At 38.2% G+C, this 26682-nt stretch overlaps 1 protein-coding gene across 1 annotated transcript; it reads right to left on the bottom strand.

Moving 5' to 3' along the window:
• Positions 1-1409: 1409 nt before the first annotated feature.
• On the bottom strand, positions 1410-26363 carry syt11a (synaptotagmin XIa). Its single transcript, XM_052135692.1, has 4 exons — positions 26147-26363; positions 11447-12348; positions 5373-5493; positions 1410-5229 (listed from the first exon to the last, which is right to left on the bottom strand). The coding sequence occupies exons 1-4, from the start codon at positions 26178-26180 to the stop codon at positions 4919-4921; spliced, it is 1368 nt and encodes a 455-aa protein (XP_051991652.1). The 5' UTR covers positions 26181-26363; the 3' UTR covers positions 1410-4918.
• Positions 26364-26682: the final 319 nt, after the last annotated feature.

A 26682-nucleotide genomic window follows, 5' to 3' on the forward strand; every position in this document is an offset into this window, starting at 1 on the left:
TTGTTTATTGTTTTGTGTCGTGTTTAAGATGATGTCACGGCAGTAGAGGCGGCGCAACTATGACGATCAGCCACGTTGAGGTGGCACTAATGGCAATGGAAATGCAAGCTCAGAAAAATAAAGTGAGTAGAGTTGAGGCGAGTCGAACCGTAACGTGCAGTAGAAAAGTGCCACATGGCATGAGTGTTTTGGACGACTTTAAGGTGCCTTTATGTGTGACTTCGGAGCTTGGACAGCCACAAACATTATCCTCATATCCCTCAATCTTGAAAAAAGTCATACTGCTTTTGAACGATGTGGGTGAGTAAATGGTGGCAGAAAGGTCCGTTTTTATTTCAGAGGTTATTAATGTTTGTCAGTGTAATTAATCAAGTGTAAATTATTGTCTGCGTAACAGCACGTAGACAGCCGTCTCGTTACTATTTTGAGCGCTGGCTAGGATAGGCCAATCACAGTCATTTAATATTATTGGATGAGGATTTCAAAAATACTTTTATAGAGACTGCTGAGGCTTGTTTCCATTCACAGGTTTGAATCCTTGCAATTATCAGTTTTTATAAAAAAAATAGGAACTTCAGGAATTTCAACAAACCATCGTTTCACTGAAGAACTGATGAGATAATGCGCATGAAAACCAGGTAGTATCCATTGCTCTGCAGTATTGAGATCTTATGTCTAATTTCTATGCTTGATTATTATTTGATATAGCCAGCAGGCAGCTCTCTGATAACATCAGTTACTATAAGAATATGTACCTCTTCCATCTTGAGCTATAAATCAGAGATTAGTTGGCAATCTTGTTGCACCTAGATAATAAACCACATTAAGTTAAGTTGCCCAAGTTAACATGCTTGTAGCCTTGTAGTACATTGCTTGGAGTATGCTACGTGTAGGCTAACGTCTTAAACTATGTTATAAATCATATTTTCAGATGTGAAGACATGCAGAAAATAACTACATTTTTCAGAAAACAGGAGATAGAGTGCTCAAGATTTACATTTACATTTATGCATTTGGCAGACGCTTTTATCCAAAGTAACTTACAGTGCACTTATTACAGGGACAATCCCCCCAGAGCAACCTGGAGTTAAGTGCCTTGCTCAAGATGTATGACATGATCCATGACATGATTCAAATTTGAATACATTTCCAAATAATGGGGGGTTCCCTATAGGGGCTAAGCCCCTTATCTCTTTGTCAACCCTTGCAACGCCCTGGCAAGAAATTACTACAAAGTATAACAACTGGAGGTTACCACTTTTACAGTGTATTTGCTGAATCCATTCCCCCCACAACTGATCATTTGCATATATTAATTCGCCAAAAATAAGGAGGGAGTGAACGACACAAAATAATGAACTCAGATTACAACTTGCAATGGTTTTCTTACAATTTAACATCAGAGCAGAAAAAGAGGGGAACATCTGATCTAGTGTAACATTTTTTATTTTATTTGCACGTCCATTGTGTTAACAAATTGAACATAAGTCAGCATTAGTGTAACATACTGTATTTAGCATAAACACGGTAGCCGTATGCAGATAACTTGGCCTCAAAAGCATTACAGCTCACACTTTATATTAGATGCCCCTGAATATCATGTAGTGAAATCAGCAGTAATAATGGAAAGATGTCTATTATATTAGTACATGTTATTACACTGTACTTCCATTACATAGACAACTTGCTTGTACTTCCAAATATTGAAAAGCAAGGTAGCAACATGAAATCACGCTACAATTGTGGTGCTTTGTTCATCATTTAGGTATAGTGGTTTTAGGGACAACTAAATTTAAGCCAAATCACTATTTTGACTCCATCTTAACCATATCGACTATATTTATTATAATCAGTCTTATCCTTTCATTTTGACTTCTTTTAATTTATTTGTACAACACACAACAACAAACAACTTAAAGGGACTGTTAAAGGGATATTTCACCCCAAAATTAAAATGATGTCATAATTGCATTACCCTCATGTCGTTCCAAACCCGTATGACTTACATGGAACATGAAAGGAGATGTTAGGCAGGAATCTGCGTTCCACATAAGAAGGAATGAAAGTCGCTCAGGTTTGAAATGAGGGTGAATAAATGGTGACATCGTTTTAACTTTTGGGTGAACTTTCTCTTTATGGACCAGTGGCAGAGAGAAAAAGAATGATAGAGCTCTCCAAAATAGGAGGTTTACACAAAAAGAATCCATTTCCATTCCAGATAAAACAGATACGAGAAGAGCAGAAAGTGCTACTGCCCACCATTGCATTGGAACAAACACTCATTTACAATTGGTTATATTCTTTTATTTTTAAGTCTACAGTATTGATATAAAACAAACGATTTATGCCCAAAAGATCCAAAAAGATCCAAGTAACACAACGAGCTGTGGGTGAACAAAGAAAAACAGGCACGTATCATTTCACTTAGGTTGCATTCATTTGGGTTGCCTTTTTGTTTTGTTTTTTGTTTTTTTTACAATAGGGGCTTTTGCTGTCAAAAAACCCCACTAAAAACTGTAATAAATACACCAGTTTTGAAGCAGAAGTTTGATACGATATGCATGCAGGGCTTAAAATATATGTGTGTAAGTAGCGTGTAAGAGTTCCCTTTTTTATCTTAACTGTAATTCTGCAAGCCTTGACTTGGAATGATGTCTTCATTTTGTTGTGTATGGAATAAAGTGAGGGAAATTACAATGCTTTATCTCATTATGAGGTATTCATAATTCACAATGAGCTTGATTGCAGATTTCACTGGGGAAAAGCTGGGGCTTAATTTACTGCTATATTAATTTCACATTTTAAATATGAATTACCTCTAATGAGCCAGTCAATACCTTTTTCCTCATCTCCCACTTTCTGCCTTACCAGCTAAGTACTCATTCACACTGGGAATATGGCATGTAAATCTGCCTCAGGGGCATTGTGGGCACAGGATGATGTAATTGGGAACACATCGATACACACTGACTGTCTGTGAACACAGACTCTAGGCTCGTCTAAGTGTGAGCTGCTTCATCATGGTCACAACACTGTACCTACTCAGGAGGTGAGATTAACACACCACAAAACCGTTGGTCTATTATCTCTACTTTGGTTAGTTTTGACTAATGGTTAATGGCGAATGCCAAAGTCCTGATTTGATATAGTAATTAGTCCTATTATTGATTTGACGTTTTTTGATATACATTTAAATATATTCTTTCAGTTGAACACAAATCATAAAAATAAATACAGTACTCTACAAAAGTGCACAAATTGGTCAGAATCTGCATATTTTGTCAGCAATATAATTTAATAATAATAAATCAGGATGATTTCTAGGATCAGAATGGATAGGCTTTCTGCTAAACTTGGTATTGAAGCAGCTAACATTTCAAAGTTAAATGTTGGAGTGGCTAAAAAGCTCAACATTTTGTTCTTGTATTTCCATGATACTATTTGCATGTCAAATTTCAAATAAATATTTGGCACTAATTAATTTCAGAATGGAAAAAGAAATTGAAGAGTACGAATGTTACGTCCTATGATACATTGTGTACATCTTGACAAAAAAAACATTCACAAGCATGACCTATTTCTCACACACATCTAGTGTTTTGCTTCAGAAGACATAAATTAATTCAGTTGAGTCGGGCAGATTACTTTTATGATGGCCATATGTGCTTTTTGGAGCTTCAAAATATGGCACCCATTCATTTTATGGACCTACAGAGCTGAAATATTCTTCTAAACATCTTAATTTGTGTTCTAAAGAACAAAGAAAGTCATACACATCTGGGATGGTATGAGGGTGAATGTGAAATGATGAGAGAATTAAAAATGTTGGGCAAACTAACCCTTTAATGAAGAATAGCAACAACAATTTGACTGAAAATAAGGCTCAATTATCTGGTTTACGATGTGACAGGCGTGTAAAACAAAACTACATTTTCCATCATTATATGTGATGATGACACGAGAATGATAAAATACTGTAGATAGATAAAGCATAATTTATTTATCAATGTGCGGCTTTTCTTTTTGTTTTGTTGCATTGGTGCTAAAAAACTTCTTGTCTTTGTCAAGTGAAAATGAGAGAAAGAAATATTAAAAATTGCAAAACAAGTACATTCTTTCTGACTTAGATCACTTGAATGTGCATCACGTCATATTTACTACTTTTGACCATGTACTGTAAGTACGAACTTCCCAGGAAGACTTGAAGGCAGCATTCGCCTACATTTAAAGTTTGAATTCCTCTAGAGATTTAACATCTCAGAATTTTATTTTATTATTATTTTCAGATTCATTAAGCTATCGCTACAAAAACAAAATGTAAATCTTTTTAGCTGGATATGGAAAATAGCCATATTTTATTTTAACTTTGTCTTCTGGGGGCAAATATTAGCATATTAGCTAACATGCTCAAGGAAATCCTTGATGATGTCTGCTTTACATCAGACTATTCATCAGATTCTATCTAAACATTGCCATACATCCCTCCTATTTTCTAAAATATAAAAGTGCCTCATTATCTCCAGCATGTGGCTAAGTAGCCTATTGTATGTATATTCTCATATGCCGGTATACTGGTGAAAAGGCTCTGTGGATACTTTGGTATGACTTTCATACAGGTACAATTCCCATAGAATCTAATCAGAGCCATAAACCATTTATGTGGTTATTTTTTGCTATTTTTGCTATGATCAATCATAGTCTTTTCTTGCTATTGGTTCATCAGAGTACTTTCCAAATATTCATTTTTCCTATTTTTAGTAGGACCCATGGTCCTTTGAAATGTTGACACGCATACTCACCCACACACACACTTGTCTCATAGGGAAAGGAAATTGTTAAATGGGCTTCTTTCTTTAGAGGGGGTGAAAGGAAGAAAGTGGTATGATACACTTTGCTTTCCCCTTGTGTTAACCAGATGCTAGTACTCTGAAAGGTTATGCCACTTGGCAATCTGCCTCCGTGGGTTGTCACAAACTTCCCTCCAGTGAGTCACGCCTGATGGAATGGGGCTTTGACCACCCAGAACCAGACGACCCACCACCTCATTCTTCGTGGTGTGGTCAAAATCGATGACCAGAAACTCCACGGAGATGTCCGGCATTAGCTCAGCGGGAACATCGTAGATAAATGATTCATTGAAAACAGGGTTAAGTGTGCATTTCTTCACATGGGTCTTCTTCTTGGCAATGCGCTTGCGGCCGTAGAAGACGTTGACTTTAACATATGGGTCTGTAAGTGGATAAAATAAATAAAAACATAAGTTTGAGTGGTAAGATGCTGACATTGTTCTGTGTGAAGTTTTGAGCAGATAGAAAATGACTGTGAGATCAGAGATGGGTGTATCTTTTTATTTGTGTGTACTGTATACTTACTGCCTGACAAGCCAGTGATGTCCATAGTTGGCAGGTGTTTGGCCTTAAGAACCACCACATTAAGCCTGTGAGTAACGGGCTGGTAGGACAGAGAGACCAGCAACTCCCCATGACTTTCACACTAAAAAAGGAACGAAATGGAGATTAAACACAATAAATTGGACATATGTTTATAAGCATACACAACCAAAAACTGTCATAAATAGATGAATGGCTAAAGATCAGGGTGCTGATTAGCCATGCATGCTGTCAGCGATTACACCATTGAGCATTCTAAGCTTCTGATACAGGAGGATGGCCTGAACGTTAATGCTACTTAGTCCTTTTGGCAATCTTGGCACAACTTGCCATAACTTCCCAGTTTAGTACCAATTAGGAAAAATCAGCCATCACCTGTGTCCATGGTGGCAAAGGCCAACTGCCCACAATGCCCATGAATGTTACAGCCAATCCAGGAGAATGGAAACTCTATGTCAGAGTATTGAGAGACCCCTGATCATGGGACAAGACAGGGTTTGAAAGTCTGCAAGATTTTGTCCTGAGGAAGTACTGGAATCCTGTGCTTTCCTTGTGTGCCTGACCCCTGGGAAATAGCCAGAATAAAGTGTGTAGAATACCTGTTTCTGCAAAATGCCTTTGGGGTTAACTTTGGCCAAAGGTAACAAGCACTGCCTTTGACAAATCCACAAGACTATCAGAAAGAAATTGCAAATATTTTACCTTTAGGGGGTACAACAGCGTGTCATTGGGACAGTGTCATTTGGAATATATTTGTACCTCTGTCCCTAAAGTATCCATATTAGTACTTGAAGTGTCTTATCTGTCCCTAAAGTGTGCATTAGTACCTTAAGGTGTGAAGAGGGTAAAGTGGGTTTACAGTGACAAGCTGTTGTACCCCTAAAAGTAAAACATTTGCCAAAAAATTTCAGAGTGAAGGGACAACCTCAGTATGCCAGTCAGCTTCTATCTACTCACTTCATAGTCAACAACAATCTCAAATGTAATGCGGCAACCGAAAATGTTTCAGATAGCTAGGATGTAAGGACACTGTTGCAATTCTCGCATCAGGAATTTTCTGGGTAAGATAAGGTTTGTTAACAAGTTCGACTTAATTAAGAAGTATTGGCAGGTACCCCTCTGTTACTTAGCAAATTAAAAATGTCCTTCTACTCCCCAAGGGGTTATTGGCAGGCCACTGTGGCCTCCCTTTCGTCCTGCATGGACCACCTGCCACATCTCAGAAAATTATGGGCATAATTCCATGACTGTCTGCACAAATCTATGGCATAAGAGGATGATGCTATCATCCATCTGGAGCATCCTGCAGCATCTCCAAAAGGTGCGAGAGAAGCAGTAGAGATGTGGAGAGATCTTCAAACCCCCCCAAAAAATAGTAATTTGGGATGCCTGGAAAACCAGAGGTTTCAGATTGGGAGAGAAGAAATTAGAGTGTCTCAATTCTTAAAATGTGCATCCTCGTTTCCATTCCTTGCTTCCTTTCGTTGTTTCCTTGCTCCACCCTCTTAGAAAATGAGGAAAGGATGGAAGGACGCACATTTTATGAAATAAGAAGCACCCTTTGTCTGTCTTTACTGGCCTCGCAACCGGACACGTTGAGAGCACTGAATTCTTCAGCAACAACTACCTAGGAAAAACAGTTACACTGGAAACTCATAACAGACTGCACCTATCCTTTCACACTTCTTACACTAAAGTAAATGCCTGTCTGTGGGAACTGAACCACCATAAATTCACCACCTTATCCACTTGCCACCTGTAGCTGCTCAGATCAAATTCAAGGCTTTCAAATTGAATGCTTGTGTACAGAACTGTTTTCGGATCAGGATGCTCCTACCTCAACACTACTACAAGTCACTGTTCCGTCCCATCCTCTGTGGTCAGAAGGTGAGCAGCACTTGCTGCTAATGACATTCAAAGTGGCTTCCTAACATTTCCAGGCTCTCCACGATTTCAAAGATCACAATTTTCAAAAAATGGCTAAAAACACACTTCTTCCATATGAACTAATTCATTACCATAAATTAAGGCACTTTAAAGATCATTAATAGGACAACCTGGTCTCGTAAAATCTTGTTACTATACCTACATTTTAGCAAAATTAATTCCATGTGCCTCACTGTCCATATCATAGTTATCATAGATACCATATCAAACTTCACATAATTTCCTGGTGAAATGAACACTAGAGGTGCTGAAACAATGACATTTATTCCCTTTCACATACACCATGAGTAAAACAGCAGATTATCTGTTCATAAACACTTACTAAACGCATAGCCAATATAGAAGTGCCACAAAATGATATGTTTGTGTGGCAGGGCGGAGGGTGGGGCCGGGTCGTGATTCTACACACCCGGTCTCTCTCTCCCGCACCATCCTCCGCAGTCAGCCTTTATCCCTCTCGGAGGCTTGATTAGCCTGATAAGGGATCGGGTGTGTAGAATCACGACCCAGCCCTGCCCTCCGACCTGCCACATTTTGCTTTAGCAATTGCATTTTTCATCTCACATTTGCTCTCACTCTTTTTCCTTATGATCTCATTGTCTGTACTGTTTTACCTTCTACTTCTGCTATAGTTTTGTGCTATTCTGGTTTGCTCCTTAAATTTTGTACCGATGATCTGCTAAAAGTGTGGGTACCTTTATGATGGCACTTGTATTTTTGTTCATTTGTTACTAGTCACTTTGGATAAATTAGTCTGCTAAGCATTTATTCAACATCAAATGCAAAGATTTGACTTTCTTCAAGGGCTATATGCTATCAACCTTGTTCTCCATTACTCTTTGCCTCTCTGTCTTTCTTTCTCTCTCTTGCTGTTTTTGTTTCTGTTCTGTCTTTTTGAGAAAAAGGATTCTAGTCTCACCACTGGTTATCACCATGGCAACTTGTATTAGGAAGCATTTTGGAGCTCAGCTTGAACATAAAACAGCCTTCTGTCTAATGTGTAGTAGTGTTTGTGATTACAACAAGGCAATGGTGTCTGCGTATCTGGGCAACTGCACAAACAAATCTTATTGTCTCTGTCTGTTGATTTTTTCTTTTAAATTGCATTGCCTGAGGAAAAGACTACTCTGTGTCTACACTAAAAGCGATAATGCTAAAAAACTAGATTACTAAATACTTAGGTGTGGTTTTGCTATACTGTGAGGAATCTAAAGGCTAGTGGCTATTGTTTTTAAAAAATCTGTAAAGAAAACTGCATTAAAAACACCATAGTGAAAGACAAGTGTGTGCTATGAATATTAGTTGTCAGATCTAAAAATGGTCTATTTACAAATGAGTTTGGTCTCATTTCAGACTCTGACATCATCCTCTCTTTCTTTCTGCCTCCCTCTTTCATAACCCTTATCTTCTGCAGCTTAGCACCATCCCTCATATCTGCTTTCTCTATCTCACACATTTGCCTCAGCTAAACCTCATTATCATTAACGAGTCTACTCTTCTCCCATGCTCATCCCTGTTCTTTTCCTTCCTTAGAAAAATTATTTAAGACGCGTAACCTTCCGAGCGTAACGAACATGGCTCTGCCACAATATGTTTCGCACTCTTCATAATCACTCCTCTCTCTCTCGCTACACTCCATCTGTTTCCTGAGCTTTACTTCTTCCTTCTCTCCATCTCTCCCATAATCCTCTCTTTCTCCATCAGCCACACTCAACCCCCCTCCTCCTCTCTCTCTCTCTCTCTCTCTTTGTCTCGTCAGAATCGATTGTCCACCACCCGAGCCAACACCCTAATGCTCCTATCTTGCAGAGCAATCCCAGCTGATTCAATTTAAGATACTCTCTCTATAGAAGAGTAAGGAAGACCGGAAGTTTTCTGATTTTAGCACATGCATTAAGTTTACACTTGCATGAACTTGAGAGGTATGATGGACGCTTGTGGTATACTGTATACCTTTTCATGGGGTTTATCACAAGCGGAAAAAGAAGAACAATGCTTATTTGCCTCCAAGTGCTGCCGTTGCTGAAGGTTTGCGAGAATGAGATTATGAATATGGATTATAATGCTATTGTTCCTGTTTTGATGGAAACAAATTAATCAGCGCTATGATGGAATGATTAGGCTATAGTTATGAAACAACTTTTAACAGTGCACAACTTGTGTTTGAGAACAGGGCATGTTTGTAAAGCAATCATCACAACTGAACCTTGATTTCTCTATTTCCACGTGTGTTTACTAAAGCCCAATTTTCAACTGGTGGTATTAACATCCATTTCAGACTATCACAAGTGGTCAGACTCAGCACTAAATACAGGTGTAAACGGGGGTCCAAAACGTTTTATGATTGTATCACTTAATCCACATTGCATTTGTAGAGTAAGCGCTAATTGGTCCTGATGCGTCCCGAACAACATCAAAGAACTGCCTAGTCACTTGTCAATCATCGTTTGCAGGTTATGCATTACTTTAAAGGAAAATACTGAAATCAACAGATTGTGTGAATCACATCTAAAGCTCAGTTAATATACGAACCCCACTAAAATATCATGGCGCTTTCCACTTGAAACAACATTTGCTGGGAAATTAAAATGTGGAAGTATCTTTGTAGGCAACAGTGTGCTGCTTTATTTTCACTTCTTTGCACTTTATCAACATCCCTAACACTATAGCGTAGTGATATTGGATCCGACTACACCCTCCCCTCAAAATCAGATCACAAGTGGTTATTAGGCCACTAGGTCTCATGAACTAACAATAAACAATCATCCTTAACAGTGGTGGAACAGTGCTATGGAAGGCTTTAAAAGAAGCAAATATGACAAAAGAAGTGTCAGTTCATGAAAAATGCTGAATTTTCATGCAGCAAAGAACTGATGTTTATAGTTTGTGTGTATCATTATTAATGTTTGCAGATGGTTGTGCTGTTGGGTGTTCCCATGCAGTCAGTGGCCTTTATGGCTCCACTCTTTGTCTGCTATAATAATGGCTTAATGGGCCCTGAATCAATAGATGCCTTCACTAGCCTATCCATGGGAGTATGTTTGTAGAACAATATGGTAGTATACAGCTACTAAACATATCTATACTCCGATATTCAATATATATATATATATATATATATATATATATATATATATATATATATATATATATTAAAAAATCTAATAGATTGGGTGAGTGGTCCTTCCGATTGTTTTGCTTGTTTTATCGTACACCAAGCCCAATTTGTAAGACTGAACATTTAATAGCACACCTCTCACATGATTTGAGGCATCATTCATGTCAGTAGCACAAACAGTGCAGGACTAGTTTAATATCTGTGAGGGAAGTTTGATACTTATAAAAAATGAAGAACAATAGAAATACTGATGTTTGTCTTGCACCATTAATCAATTTCCTCTGAATGCAGCTGCAAAGGTCTGTCTCAATCGTCTTAATTCAAAGCTCATTGGATAACAGGAATAAATGGACAACACTGTTCCTAAATGCCACTTATAAAGCCTCAAAAATAAAATTACCCCAAGCTGTTTGTTGTGAGCTTCACTGAACAGGTATTGATGGCATTGCTTCCATTTGAAAACCACTTGTATCAATCACAGCACGCTTAACCTGGGGAAAAGAGCTCAAATACTTTTCCTTAATTTACCTTGTTTCTTATATCAGGTTTACCAGGTTCTGGCCAAAGAATGCTAACCATAAAACATATTGAGAGGTCCATATGAGCTGCCATCTCATGAGAATCATTGAGTCAAATGATTGCTGCCCATGATCAAATTGCAGCCAAGGAATATGACACTATTTTTACAATAATATTACAGAATCAGAGGAACCCCACTCTGCAACATATTATATATTTTCCATATTCCAGCAGGATAATATTGCCATCTACACTACTGTATAAGTGTGGTTTCATAAAGATTAGAATTAATTCACCATTTTGGTCTGGAAGTCTTCACATGTTTTGGAAGTTGGTCTGATACCAGTTTCCTTAAGAGGTTCCTTCATACTAAAACACTGTGTGTGAAGTTATTGACTGATTGGGCAGGAAGGCAGCATGGCTTTTGGTTTCAGACACAGCCAAGAACTTGAGGTCCTTAACTCAGTCTCACCTGTGTGCTCCTCTTGCTGATCTGCTGGGTGATGTGCGCTTTGCCCGTGCTGGGGTCCACGCCCACCAGCGGCACGACCGCCTCCCCGATGACATCATCCCGTGCGAACCGATCGAAGCTGAGCACCAGGAAGTGCAGTGTGAGCTCGGGCAGCGAGCTGTATGGAATCCCATAGAAAGTGAACGTCTCATCAAAAACAGGCTCCAGGGTCTTCCTCAACACACGTGTCTTCACCCGGTGCTTCTTCTCAGGCAGGATGGTCATCTTCACGTACGGGTCAGAGCTGCCCGCCTGTTCATCCACTGCATGGAGCCCCTGCACTCCAACAATAGTGACAACAAGTGCTTTCTTGGGGAAGTTGTAGTCAATGGCCAGACTGAGCGTGCCCAGAGAGGGCGAATTGAGACTGTAGGGCGTTGCTGTTTTACTAGGTGCTTCGCTACTGCTTGCCGAACTGCTCTCCAGACAGCAGTAGTCCGCCCGGATGGGCAGCGCTCTCTCCAGTCTGGGAGGTCCTACAGGAGGTACCAGGTGGTTCATCTGTAGGTGCGGAGTACCTTTCAGCAGTCCACCATCGGTATCTGGATCTACAAGGAGAACATCACCATTTCTGGACCCATGACCCCATTCTCTCATAAAGGACCCTGATCCTGAGCGACTGCCCACCCGTACAATCTTTTTGCTGTTGTTGAGGGTTTCGGGGTAAATGCTGATGCCTTTAAGCATGTGTATGAACTTGTAGGGGGGGTCAACAGGTGGGTCGTAGGGACCGCTGGTCAGCTTGTAGGCGCCTGCCATTTGACGGTAGCGTCGCTGGCAGCAAGTCCACAGGAAAACAGCCACTGTCACAGACACGACCAAGACCCCTGCGCCAAGAAACCCGGCAAGGACTGGGGACACCTCTGAATGAGAAAGAACAAAAAGAAGAAAGAAATGAGAATTAGAATATATCATGCTTATAAATTCAAAATATTCAAGGCAACAAAGCTTTTGATTTGGGTGTGCCTGTGTGTGCAAATGTCACCCAAAACATTAGCTTGCACGCCATATTGAAATTACTTTTTGATGCTTATTATATAGGAAAGAAAATTGCATCGATCTGATAATAAAAATGGCTGAAATGGCAGAATTAAAAAATAGAATACTGTACAGTATTATGACTATAAAACAGGGACTAGAAGTGGTACAAGTAACGAAAATAAAGCCAGAACGTAACCAAAAATGGGAACGAATTCCCTTTTGTAACCAGTTAATAACATTACTATTTTGTTCCGATAACATTTTTCATTAAACCAAATATACAAGGGAAAATATTAGAGGTAAAAAGTTCATTTCTAATTTTCGCAATTTCTAATTTAATCAGTCTTTATTTAATTATTGTTAGATATGATGCATTAATACAGATTTGATGCTGCAGTATTTTGACTAAGAAGCAGACCTGTATTTAAATTAAACTATCCAAATAGTGTTACTGTGCACCTTACTGTGCATGTCCATCTGTGGGTACACCAAGGTTCAAAAAAAAAAAAATGAAAATAATTCCGCCTGCATAAGGTGACTAAATTTATAGATTGATTTTAGATGGCCAATAAGTATTTGAGTATTGGAAGTAACTTATTTTTTGGATATATGTTTAATATTAATAATACATTTATTGAAAATACATTATTTTAGATAGGATATTGTATACTATGTTTGTTATGATTTCTATGCTAATCAATCGCACACACTGAAAAAATTGGGTTGCCATTTTTTTTTCACTTATTTTGATGAGGTTTGTTGCTTATTTTTGACTTGTTTTTCCAGACCAGGTCGCTTGATTCTCCTGTGAGATCTGGCAACACAACAACTGTTATAACGCCCACTCTTAGCGCAGACCTGGCCCCGCCCTCCGTCCTGCCACACCGTTCTTTATTTCGTTGTAAATAAAAATGTAATAGAAGGCCGCAAAAAGCTGGAGCGGAATGAAAAAATTAAGTTTCTGCTCAGAACGAACCAAAATAAAAAACATTTAATAAAACCCAGGTACTCATTGTGTTATTAAGGCCATCTCAGATCACATACGTATGCATACAGGAAACAAGAGCCACTTTAAATAAAGAAAGTACAGGCTATTTTGCATTAAAATATGACATATTATTATACATAATTGCGTGAGTCTATTTCAGCTGAAGTAATATATTTATTTTCTTTCTTACTTATTCTGTATTATTTAGAAAACAGGCCTATTGTTGGAAAGGTACTGCTCTGACTCATTAATATATGTTCATAATGTGAAATTCTGTGTAATAATAAAAAAAATGAGCCTGACTGATTTTATTTGTATTTTTAATTATTGCTTCAGGAAATGTTTCTGCTAGATAATATGCTAATCTTTTAGTAATGTCTCTTTAATGTGCGTAATTTTTTCACACCTTTTTTTCATTGACACAACTAGAGCCTTGTTTCAGAACTAGTAGGAAGAATTGCATTTCATGAATCTCAATCTTAATAAACTTGAATAACATTACCAACCCACCACAGTGCTTATGATTTTTGCTTGGAAGATGATAAAACAGGAATGGGGTCTTTTGACTTGGACCAGTAAGCAACCACCCCTAGAACACCCTAGCAACCACCTTGGAACAACCCAGAACACCTTAGCAACTGCATAAACATGCACAACACTCAAAACGCACACAAAAAAAAAACACATTGCAATGCCCTGGCAACCACTCACACAACACCCAATCATTGACTTTTGCATGGGCAAATACCACTCACATTTTCTTCAGAAAATATAGTTTTAAAATGCAGGCCATAAAAGCATAATTTCTGCTGCAGGACTGTAATTTTATCAGCTGCATGTGTGCAAAGTCATTACTTCATAACTTAATATAATCTCATTACTGCATAGTGGAGGCATTCTGACCCACATTCGTATTGAGTAGTGTGTGGATGATGTTTCCAGAGAAGAACATCTGGTCTCTAACTTAGTTTAAACAGAACAGCAAACATGGTCACTAGTGGCCTGTGACTGAGGAATGAGACTGACACTGATAGATGTAGAATTGAGAGAAACAGGGCAGAAAACAGAGAATAAACAGCAGCAGTGCTGCAGGTCAGTCCAGGGGAATGCATATAAAACTATAAAAAAAGTAGAGTAGAAAATAATCACACTTTGCACAATCTCACCATTTGATTTTTTTATAAACAAACAATGTCCAAAAGAGAATGCATATTTAAAAAAATAAAAAATAAAAATAAATTATTAACCACAACCATTTCGCTTGCATGTTTCACAGCTGTTTGCTGCCTAATGGGTTGATGCTGAGCACAGCGGTTATATGTATAATCATAGATTCTTTATTACAGGCCATCAGAGAATCCACTGGTAATATTCATGTGGGTGGAGCATTTACTGTTAGACCCACAGGCAAAATCATAATGTACAAACTTCTGCTCCATTCAATACACTCTGGTAATTAATATTGCTGACATATCTGGCCCATTAAAAAAAAAAAACTGAAACTTTCAAATGTCAACAAAAGATCGAAACGCACTTAACTGGAGCTGGCAGGTGCTACTTTTGCCACATGCTACTGGACATTCAATTTGGAAACATCACACATATGCAGTAGTGGTTCTAGCTTGTATGGCGCTCTGGGCAAACTCCTTTCACAAACTATACATTTGAATTCTTGTATTAAAGATCCACCTACATTTACACTCTTATTCCAACAAGATTAGCTCACAGGTTAGCTCAACTGATAGATTGAGACTTTTGACTCTGAAGTCCGTGGTTCGAAACCAGCCAAACACGTGAGACAGAAGTGTCATTGAACTTACACAAAATGATGTGGTTGCTTCAGAAAATCTGCTTTTCATTTTTGTTTTTGGACACTATGGGTATAGTTGTTGGTTAAGGGTAAGGGTGTCTGTTTTGTGTCTACCCCTCATTTGATTTTTGATCACTATTGGTTAGGTTTAGGTTCAAGTTTTAGATTAAAACCTCCATATAATATTTACCTTAAAAACCTCGTCTGAATACGATAGTATTTCACTCGATTTTGGCACCCCTGCTGGACATTTCACTGGGAAACTGCATTCAAATGTGTAATAAAGCACGTAATTTCGTCTGGCAAAACTGTTGCCCCAGTCACGTAACGTTCATGAGACCAGGCTGTGTTAATAATAAAATAAATTGTTTAGTATAAAAATTCATATGCAGCACAATTTACATTTGTCTATGAAAATAATTATAATTATCTAACGGCGTAAGCCTTCAGATCAACGACCGAACATAAATTGAGTCGAGTCCAAACTTTTAACTTGAAAAGTAGAATTGTTATTCTATATTTTAGTTTTGTGCCTGTCTACCCTTCTTTCTTTCCCTCTCTCTCCTGCCCTTCTCTTCTCTCATCTCTTTCTTCCCTCTAGCCTAGGTCTGCACTTCAAGGCCCTGGGGTGGTGAAGTGTCCAGGTCGCCGTGGCAACAACAGGTCCCTTTCTGTCGTCATGCCAGTCAGAGCTGATTGTAATTCAGAGTTCGGCCCGGGTTCAATGAGCTAATGAGAACAGGATGTACTCTAGAAGTCTAACAAAACGGCCTCCTTAAGGAAAATGCCAGCCAATGGGAGCATAGATACAAACCACAAGCCACTGAGCAACAAAATGTGACAATGAAGATGCGAGACTTGCAGCCAAGCCTCCAAAAACACTTCCTATTGAAAATGAAACTTTAATGAAATAATATGTCAAGAAATAACACGTTTTGTTAAACATGCCATTACAATAAACTACATAGACTTGTAGTCCTGTACAGTACTACACTATTGTCATGTTTTTCTCTAAAGTACTTTGGAGGACCATATTACCATGGCATTTTGGACATGGTAGCATGGTAATATCATTGTTTTTAATGTTTGAAGTACCTTTTTCTTGAAAATACTTGTCGGCATGTGATATTAACTCACAAAATGACTGCAGTGTTCAGTTACACCATGTGTCAACTTTCTTTATATTCTGGTTCCTTATATCCTTATATTACACTTTCCTTATATTCAAGAAGGATAAGTACTGTACATATAGATTTGATTGTAGAAGTTTTAAAAGATAGTATATGAAAACAAACTGGCTGCCAACTGAGCCTAGGATGATAATGTGGCCTCATATAACGAACAATATTGTATATTAGACCTGTACTTATCACAGTGTCTGCAAAATAATGTATTTTTTCATTAAAACTATTACAATTTTGTTCATCGTCTTAAAACCTATTATGTCTGAATAGTCTCAGTTATCAACCAAAGCAAACATGTACAAACACACACACACACACACACACACACACACACAAAGAGCATTTTACACCGAATTACCGACAACAAATTTGAGTGCTATTAATGTCAAACATCACTAATGAACTGCTGGCCTCTATCTGAGTGATAGATGTGCGGTTCGTTACCAGAGATCTCGCCCATTACTGCAGCTCATTGATCACTCAATTGTGACTCATACCAGAGCCTTGAGGAAAATGTCTGATAATATCAGACTAAAGGATGAACGCTTTTGACCTCTTGAGAAATAATGAGATAAAAGAAGCCAATTATTAAAGTTCATCTCAGGAACCGTAAACCTATGAACCTCCATTAGATGGGTGAAGTCCCACAGTATTAAGAAAAAAGAGGAGCGTCCCAAATTGCACACTACTTCACTATTCTATGCCATTTTGTAGTGAGAGTATAGTGCGAGTAGTATGTTTACACTGAAAATACAACAAAAATTTGAACACTTCATGCACCCATCGCTCGTGGCTTGCTGTACGTAGTGGAAGGGGCGGAGTTAACTGTCAGTGAGTGATGCAGGTCTGACAAAAACTATTGGAATTAATGGTAAATGTAGCAACTAGTGAAACTTCAGGGAAGACAACACCTTTCAAATGTAAGTTTATTGCTTTACCATCTCCCACACTCTGTGAATATGTACATTGATTAAGAGTTGAACTGAGGATTGCTATTAAGCTAGTTGCAACACATCGTGTGGGTTTGAAATGTCACTTCTCTCAGCTGTTAAATGCAGAATGTGAAGTGTTCCATTTGGGATTTTTTTAAAAATCATAGTTTTTTCGAGTGCAACTCCTTTGGACAAACCCCTGGGACATCGTACACTTCGTACACTTCGTACACACGGTCTCAGCCCTGGTGGAGAACCGAAGGGAACTTCATGGGCATCAACTTGGCTTCCAAATGGCGGCTTCCTATGGTTCAATTGGATGAACCTATCTCCGCCCACACCCTCGGTTGCTTGGATCCTTACTGTTTGTCGGAGGATTCCTCATCTCTGCCCATATGTCGGTAGAGTGATTGCCTTCCAGTCTGCTGTGTGCTGTCTTCTGCACCTCACTACACTTCAACGGAGGACTCCTACGAATCTGCTCCTGACTTCCACAATGCACACACTCGCCCAAGAACACCCTATTCGCGGATTTCCCATTGAGCGGCCATGGCGTGCATGCATCTACCAACTTCTCCCCTCTACTGTAACCTGTGCCGGGATCCTCAGTCTTCACTAGCACAGTTAAATAGAATATTTATTGTTAATAAATCTTTGAACTGTTCCTCTGCTCTTGGGTCTCTTTGTCATTCTCTCACTCTCTGACAGATGAGGTTTTTATGATTAATGTCCCATCGAGTTGAATATCAACAAAACCATCCTCACTAAATCTTAAACCTAACCAATTGTGTCATAAAAGCAAATGTGAGATTAAAAAACAGAATTGCTGAAGAAAAAATTTCAATTTTGTGGTGCTTCAATGACACTTTTGTCTCATGTGTCTGGGCTCGTACCCCAGTCTTTTCTATCGCAAGTGTAATGGTCTATCAGTTGAGCTACTTAACAGTTTGATTGCAAATAAACAAGCTTTTTGTAGTTGGCAATGTAATGGAAATTCGCTTTACAACTCATGTGCTTTAGTAAAAATGCATAGATGTCATAAGATAGCACTGTGTTAGAAATAGGGTGAAAATAAGTGTTTATGAACTGATAGTCAGTCAGTTTTTGTAGTGCCTTTACTGTTCATTTCATCAGGAAACTGCCATGATAAATACAACGAGCCTTGTAATAAAATAAACCAAAATAAAATTTGATATAGTAATGTCATTCTGTGAGATCAGGTTGATTTCAGTTTCAACTAAACCATAAAAAATTACTGTCATTGGCATAACCTAATCTCATTGTGCATAATGGGTGAAGATCCACAGTACATCATCCAGACATTGTGAGGAATGAACAGCACATAGTCATTTGAGACAAAGAGATGTGAAAGGAGGAATGAACAAAGGCGTAAGAAAAGATTATATAAAGATATTGTGTGACAGACAGAGGAGCAAGACTTATAGAGAAAAGGGGCACATACGATTTCTGATTGAGCATCTTTGTACTCTCAATACGAATCTGGCAGTTGGTCTGGAATGTACAGCAGTTTAAAAAAAATTTGACCCTGATTTTGACTTTTTGGCATTATATTTTCTGTCTTTTCTTAGCTAAATTACTCTCTCACTGTCTTTGTCGCCATCGACCACCCCGCAGCCTCCTTCAACCCCACCCTGTTTCTATGCAGCACAAAGACTGGACCCCTCCCTGATTCCACTGGACACTACGACACCCCGAGGAACTCAGAATCCGATTATGTCACTTTTAGCTGCATGGTTAAAAGCCAGCTGCTTCCGTTGCTTAGAAACGACCCCTCTGAGAGACGAAGGCAAGGAAAAAATACTGTTGCCAGCTGATGCCCTGAGCTCTCACACTGGTAATTGCTTTGTAAATGATAAATTAGTGTCACTAGTCATTCTAGTTGAAATCTTCCGTGGTAGTTACTGGGACAGAAGAGTCTAAATTACTTTTGAAATATGAAGTATTATTGCACATATTTAAAGTCGTAACATAAGCAAGTATGTGAATGCAGATGTTTCTACCTACACAAGCTTGATTTTGTGTGTTGTTGTGTTCCCAAATGTGTCTGACCACAATTCATATCACAAAGCAAGTACGCTTTGCATTATAAATGTTGCCACAAGGGGCACTACTGCGGATATTAGTGTAAACTGTCTGCTTCTATGGTGAGTTTTTTCTTTTAAGGCTGTCTACAGCAACAGTCATGGAGCAACAGTTTTTTTGTTTTTGTCACTATATTTATCGCAGCTTACCAGAATAATAACAGTTTAATGACACACTATTAAACCCAACTCTGTCGCTCCCTTAAAAGTGCACTAAGTAAGATTTTATCTGGCTCATCCCATCTGTTCCAGCAGTACCTGTGATTTTGGACTCTCTACTGACACTCTTTGTCCTGAATACTGGAAGTTTGTTTACTGAGTGCTACTACTTTACACCGAATATGTTTGTTTATCTTCTGTTTTGTTTCTTTAAGTCATATGATACACACATCCCTATAATAAACATTCTTGTATCCAATCCAGATGTATTTTTGCGCATTGTTGCGTGCTAGACTGTGAACGGGCAGTGGCGCGTGAGCTCTCTGCCCCGGCTGATATTGCGCCATTTATCTGTTATCTGCGCCGCGACAGGTAGTAGCAGTTTGTTTCATAACTCCCTCTTGTTTGGACATTTTATCTTTTTACTTGCACTCATTCTGTTCGGACTGTCTGGTGGATCACACTCCTGCTGATCAATATCATCATTCTGGACTATACTGTTTTACTGTTGGCTTGGGCTACGTTGTTATCTTAAGTATATTAGGTTAGCTGTTTTATTGTTTGGTTTGCTTGTTTTGTTTACATGTACTTTTATGTTTGAGCTTTGGCTGAAAGCGCTATATAAAGTAAACATGTTATTATTATTGTCATACTTAGTTGTAGGAAATTGCAATGCACAGGTTGGCGTGTGCTGTCATTGTGGCAGCATCCATGAGGGGGTGACCCACTCCATGTAAAATTAAACACACTTGCTTAAAGTATGTTTCTGACCTTGGCGTTAAGGATTTGAACAGAATATTTAACTTCGGCACATAACTTTTCCTGCACCAAGAACAGTGTTCTACTAAAATACTAATTACGTTTTTGAAAAGTTAATCTGATTACTGATAACTTCATTGAAAATAATCACATTACTAATTACTTTTAAGTTACTTTCTAAAACCGCTTTACGAATTTAATATAATGTCAATAGTTCTTCCTTGTTCATTTTTGTACACACTTCAGTTGTCACAGAAACACAGACAGACGTACATATGAATGTAATAATTAATATTTTAAATGTGTCATACATCAATAATGTATGCACTCAATTCACTACTTTACTACTAAAAGTAATTAGGTTACAAAAACGAATTACTCTGTAATCAGATTCCACCCAAAACTGGCCACGAATGATACCTCGAATTGTGTGGCATTTCGATTTTCACCCTGGCAGACAATAAAACCATTTAAAACCACAGTCGCATGATTTATTTTTTAAATGTTTCAGAAAACCATACAAGTCATCTAAACTGTAATTTATGAACGACAACTCAGCTCATTCTTCAGAAAAACTATACATGATCTGTAGCAAACACACACCTCTGGTTGTGACACACTCCATAATGTGCCCCAATTGCACAAATACACACTGCTGCCTACGAATGAGAAATGATGCCTTTGTCTGAAGAGCTGTAGAACAGGGTGGAGTTCATGATGAGGAGAAATTAAGAGAAAGCATTGAGGAATATGATGAGGTGAAGAAAATAGGATGGATGATGTGCTGGTAAAAGAGTGGACAGATGTGAATAATGATGCTTAGCGCTGCTACAGTCTTTGTTTTCTCTCTGTACTTTAGTACAAGGCTTTTTACTTAAAATGCATCTCCATTTAAAAAGATTTATTTTGTTGTCATGTTAGGGTGGTTCCCTCTCTATTTTCAGAGCAAGTAGAGTGGGAATGAGCTTTACCAGCAGTGGTCGTGTTGTAGAGTGTCACTGTGCTTTGGATTTCACTGCAGGAACAGAGGGAGGACTGTCACTCTGACAGCAGACGCACACATACTGTAAATCAACCCATTGTTCAATTCACTGCAGCTTAACATGCTCTGTCTCCACACACACACACACACACACACACACACACACACACACACACACACAAAGAGAACAAGTGTACTTTGCAGATAGTTGTGTGTTATAATGTATGCTGAGATCAAAATGATAAAGGCTAGCATGTCATCACTCAGAAACCTCTTTTTTCATGATCCAATCAATTCCCAATGGAAAAATCAAGTCCCATCCAACATTTCTTCTCATTAGATATTATGTTTCACTTGGAAAAACATCACAATACATATGTAAAAAGTGTTATTTCATTTAACTGCGTTAATTCCACAATAAAATTAAATGTGCACAAAGGACTCAAATGCTTCCAGGGCATTACTGAGGCTTTCTATGACCTATAAAACAGAAAACTTAACATCCTTAATTTAACGAGGAAATTTGAACTAACTGTATTCCACAAATCCAATCACGATAGCCCCTAACAAAGCTTTCCATCACACACACATAAGCCAACATGATCATACAGGCAGTCGACCATAGTTCGAATTACAGGGGGTACTGGGGGGTACTATACCCCCCAATGAAGAGGGGGGGTATAGTACTATACCCCCCAATACAAGTCAACTCCTATTTTCACTGTAGGAACATTTTAATGTAAAGCGATTTCAGACACCCCTATTGTGGACCGTACCATTTTTAACCACCGTGGTGGCTAGAAGTAATGGAGATAGAGAACGGTTTGCTGCTGATGTGCATGGATAATTGTAAGTTGCTAGCTGACGTCTAGCTTGTTGATTTTACAACCTTCATTTATTAACGTGTTTTGTTCTTTCATAGCTCATGTCACGTCTTCATACATTGAATTACCGGCTACTTACCTGTAGGGATGGGACGACTACGGTTTCACTATAAACCACTATAAAATGTACTGACGGTTAGTATTATCATTTCAAATTTAATTATCATTAAAACCGTGTTTGATTATCGCAATTTTGGGTGCCAGGGAGGAAGGCAAAAGAGGCAAAACCCCGACCTCTGTGGTCAGTATTTTAAAACAAGCCTGATTTGCTGCATATATTACAACAGTGTTTGTTGGACTACATAGCCATTTACTATTTCAGTTTTCAGTGCACTTCAAGCATAATACATATACAATACAATATACACCTTTTACACATACTCATACGTAACATACTTATGTCAGATTTGGACAGGTCTAGAAATATAGTGCTATATAATGTAAATACAATGTCTGGAAGTATCTGTGTTTGTGCATGTGTGTATATGTGACTCATTTGCAGGATACTGTAGTGTTGATGAGACCCATCTTGTTCTGACATTAACAGGTTATCGGATTCTTGTGTGTTACCGCTATGTAGTTCTTCTGTGGTAGTATGGTTTTTCATAGTATGCTCCTTAATCACATTAAAGATGGCTCAGGTTTCACATATCTTCAAGTAATTGTGTTGATTTGACACTGACTACCATAGACTATAATGGAAAATTGGTTTCTGTTTACACAGTATATGAGAGGGTTGAGTCTTACCTCCAGGTCTTATGAAATCTAAAAATAAACCAAATCAATATTTCATGAAATAGGCAATAGGCTTCTTGTAAAGGTATTACTTTTACTAGTAATTAGAATGGTATTTCAGTGCACTTAACTTCTAACTTTTGGGAGTTGATCAAAACAGTTCTCTTTTGGATATATAATAACAATGAGATATTCTGTAGCCTACTGATTATCAGTTTGTCGCATGTTTAGACCTTGTATGTGTGTTGCACAACACATGTTGCACTTGGCGATCACGGTGGGGATTGATATGGTAGTGGACCATGATGGTCATAGAAGAAGTGAAGGAGCAGTACCCCCCAATTATGGTGGGGTAATTCGCACTCTACAGTCGACATGTTGTTTCCGAGAGTCCAGTACCCTAGGCTCGGCCACATTACGCAGACCCGCCAAGAAGCACCATTTTTGCATTGCTCCAGTGTGTTTACCTTCCCTTGTGGTGTGACCTGATGTGCGCTGCATCAGACGTGTGGAAGACCTGTTTGCATTATCAGTGATGACCACCATTCGGAGGTTGCATTTTAACATTACATTTTAACTACACTGATGGTTCGGTTCAGGTTTGGGGTTTGGGTTGGGGGTTCAGTTTATAAATTATGCATTCCTCTTCACTGTATTACAGCCTGTACAGCTGAAAACAACTTGCTTCACAACTCGCTTTTGGCGCCCCTCCTTGGATATTACAACCAGAAAATGGAGCTCACACATACCCATACACCAAAAATAAACACTTACGGCTTTGGCCACTAGGGGCAGTGTTTCAAACTTCAGTAAGCACAGACCGATTTTAGCTAAAGAAAAGTCAACCTACTGTTTCCGATTTCACAGTGAGATCAGTCTGCATAAACACAAAAAAGGAAAAGTTCATGCAACTGAAATGCTGTATTCTGTATTCTGATGCTGCCAACATCAATAATCCAAACCAGACCGTGAATCTCCATCAGCCATCCAAAAGAGGGATAATATTGACGTCTGAGACTTGACCTGGTCACCTTCCTTCCTGAAAACATTTTTTATCCTTTTTTGCTGATGAAAATTATGCCCTGCAAGGTCAATCGATTCTCTGCTCAATCAATGAGGACATTGTATATTATCTGAGAAGACTTGACATTTGATTAATATTGATACAGCTTTAATCTGATAAATCCAGTTTCATGCTTCACCATTTTTCAAAGACTTACACCATGTCTTTTACAGGCCTGACGTGACAAGTAATTTGCTTGTTTACTTTTCAATCGAAAATGCAGCACAACCAACATGATCAAATGAGAAATTGAATTGTTCCTTCCGAATGTTCATTTGCCCTGAATTCAACCCCATTCTACTGAACTTCTAGCTAAATAACTCTTATTTATTATTGTATTTTTTTTCCCCACTGACGGTTAGGTTTAGGGTTTGAATTAGAGTGTTTGGTTAATAAATTCCTGTTGACTTTATAACATCATTTAAACTAAAAATACAACTCGCTTTTGGCACCCCTTTGTGGATATTTCAACTGTGCAGTATGACAGAAATAGAGACCGAGTGGATATAATTTGTCATTTTGTGCCTGCTTTGTTATACAAATGGGTTTGTTGTCATATTATAGCACTCAGGTAAAGCAATAAAAGCTTGTTTTCTATTTCTGTCATGTTGCAGTCTGCAGCCAAGCCCATAGTGAAATTGGTCGAAATTCCTGAAGTAATTGGGCTTTATTCATTTTGTGTCTTTAATAATCCAAAATCTATATTTATCTGCCTAGTTTGGTCCCTGTTATAGTCTTCTACGTAGCATATCTTGCACCTGACTCTGTCTTTAGACAACTCCCACACTGTGGGTTTTGGTCCAAGACGCCTCGGATGTGTTCTTAAAATACATGACCCAATCTACATCACACTCATTCACCAGGAAAGAGGTCAAAGCGGTGTGTGTCGCCCCAGCATATGATATCCTCCTAAAGCCTACAGAAGATTGCTAAAAATCTGACATTAAAGGTTATATAACATTGAAAAACCATGATGATAATAATTGCAATCATGTTGCTATTCAAAAATTTGTGGCAGTCCTCAGTCTATCCTGGTAAAATTATGTTCTGGCTTATTAAAAAAGAGTAACAACAATGCTATAATAAAATACCTATTTATTCATACTATAAATAGTAGCTAGAACGCAACATTTCAATAGCTATTCACGATTAACATCCAATTACATGTGTTATAATGCATTATAGGCCACTACTTTTAAAGGTATAACCATTAATAGATAAGTAATGTATTACAACCAATCTCTAGTCACAATTATTAATGAAAAGATATAGACATCACAATGCATTGCAGTATGTAGGATAGGTAATGGTTAAAACGCATTAAGAATATATTTAATGCAATTCATAAACAGGCTTTAAGTTTTAGCCATTTAGAAATGCAATAAGCAACTTTACGATTAATATGATTATGTTTGGTGGAGATGCTGCTCCAGTTGATGTCTCGCGCAGTGAACAGACATGACGTCATACAGACATGGTCATCATCAGGGCTGCGCGGGATCATCTCCCATCTGTGCTGTTCTCAAATACAACTTAACATCCGTATTTATGGACTCGATCACGTCAACTAAATCTGTTAAAATGTAGATTATCCTCTGAACGAAAAAAGATGGTCCCGGGCAAACATGTTAATCTAGACGGGTAACATTCACTTCAACATTTAGACACATTCAAATGAAGAATCTCATGTGTGTCTATATGAACAGGTTTACACACTTCATGCATCTATCAGGTGAATCATGCGTATTTCCGGTGCTGCATTTGTTATGCAATTCACTGGTAAACCCAACATGATTAAAACCCATCTTTTACCAAATAACTTAACCCCGTAACCTAATTAACTATTCTATAATATAAACTAACATAAAAATAAAGCACAGCAGGAAGAAAATACCCAGAAAATTTAGTGTAAACAAAATATGTGCTCGTCAATCTAGAATCTTAGTCAGTTACAAATCAGTCACGACTGAATGTCTCATCAACAAAACAAGTAACCTAGTGATTTTCAACACATTTACACTACCTCATACAGCCTTTTAGGATCATTCGGTAAATATATAAATAGGCCTCTCATTCACTTACCATAGGTTGGTTTAACATTCGTCATCTCAGCCATTCTGAAATTCCAGTGACTTGGCTGCGATCCGAAAAGAAAAAATAATAAAAAGCAAAGAAAAGAAAATTTCTATTTAATGTCCATGTATTACTACAGCCCGTTCCTCCAGCTGAATGGGTGGCCGAGCTGTAGGATGTTTTCTTCTGTGCCTGTGCACTCCTCAAGGATGCGCTCGGTGACGCGCGCGCGCTCCCGCCTCCTCCTCCGCTCCAGATGCGATGATGATGATGATGATGCAGGGCGGATGCAGCGCGGCGTGAGCTGTTATTTACATACAAGCCTTTCAACGCCTCCTACAGACCAAGAATAAAAGGACATCCCATCAGATCAAACTATGAATTGAGCTCTTGAACCTCCACTAGATATTATATTAAATTAGGCTATATTATATTATATTATATTATATTATATTATATTATATTATATTATATTATATTAGGCTGTATTATATTATGCTATATTATATTAAGTAATATTGTATTTATTATACTTATATTATATT

This window comes from Xyrauchen texanus, chromosome 10 (assembly GCF_025860055.1).
Source record: "Xyrauchen texanus isolate HMW12.3.18 chromosome 10, RBS_HiC_50CHRs, whole genome shotgun sequence".
NCBI classification, from domain to species: Eukaryota; Metazoa; Chordata; class Actinopteri; order Cypriniformes; family Catostomidae; genus Xyrauchen; species Xyrauchen texanus.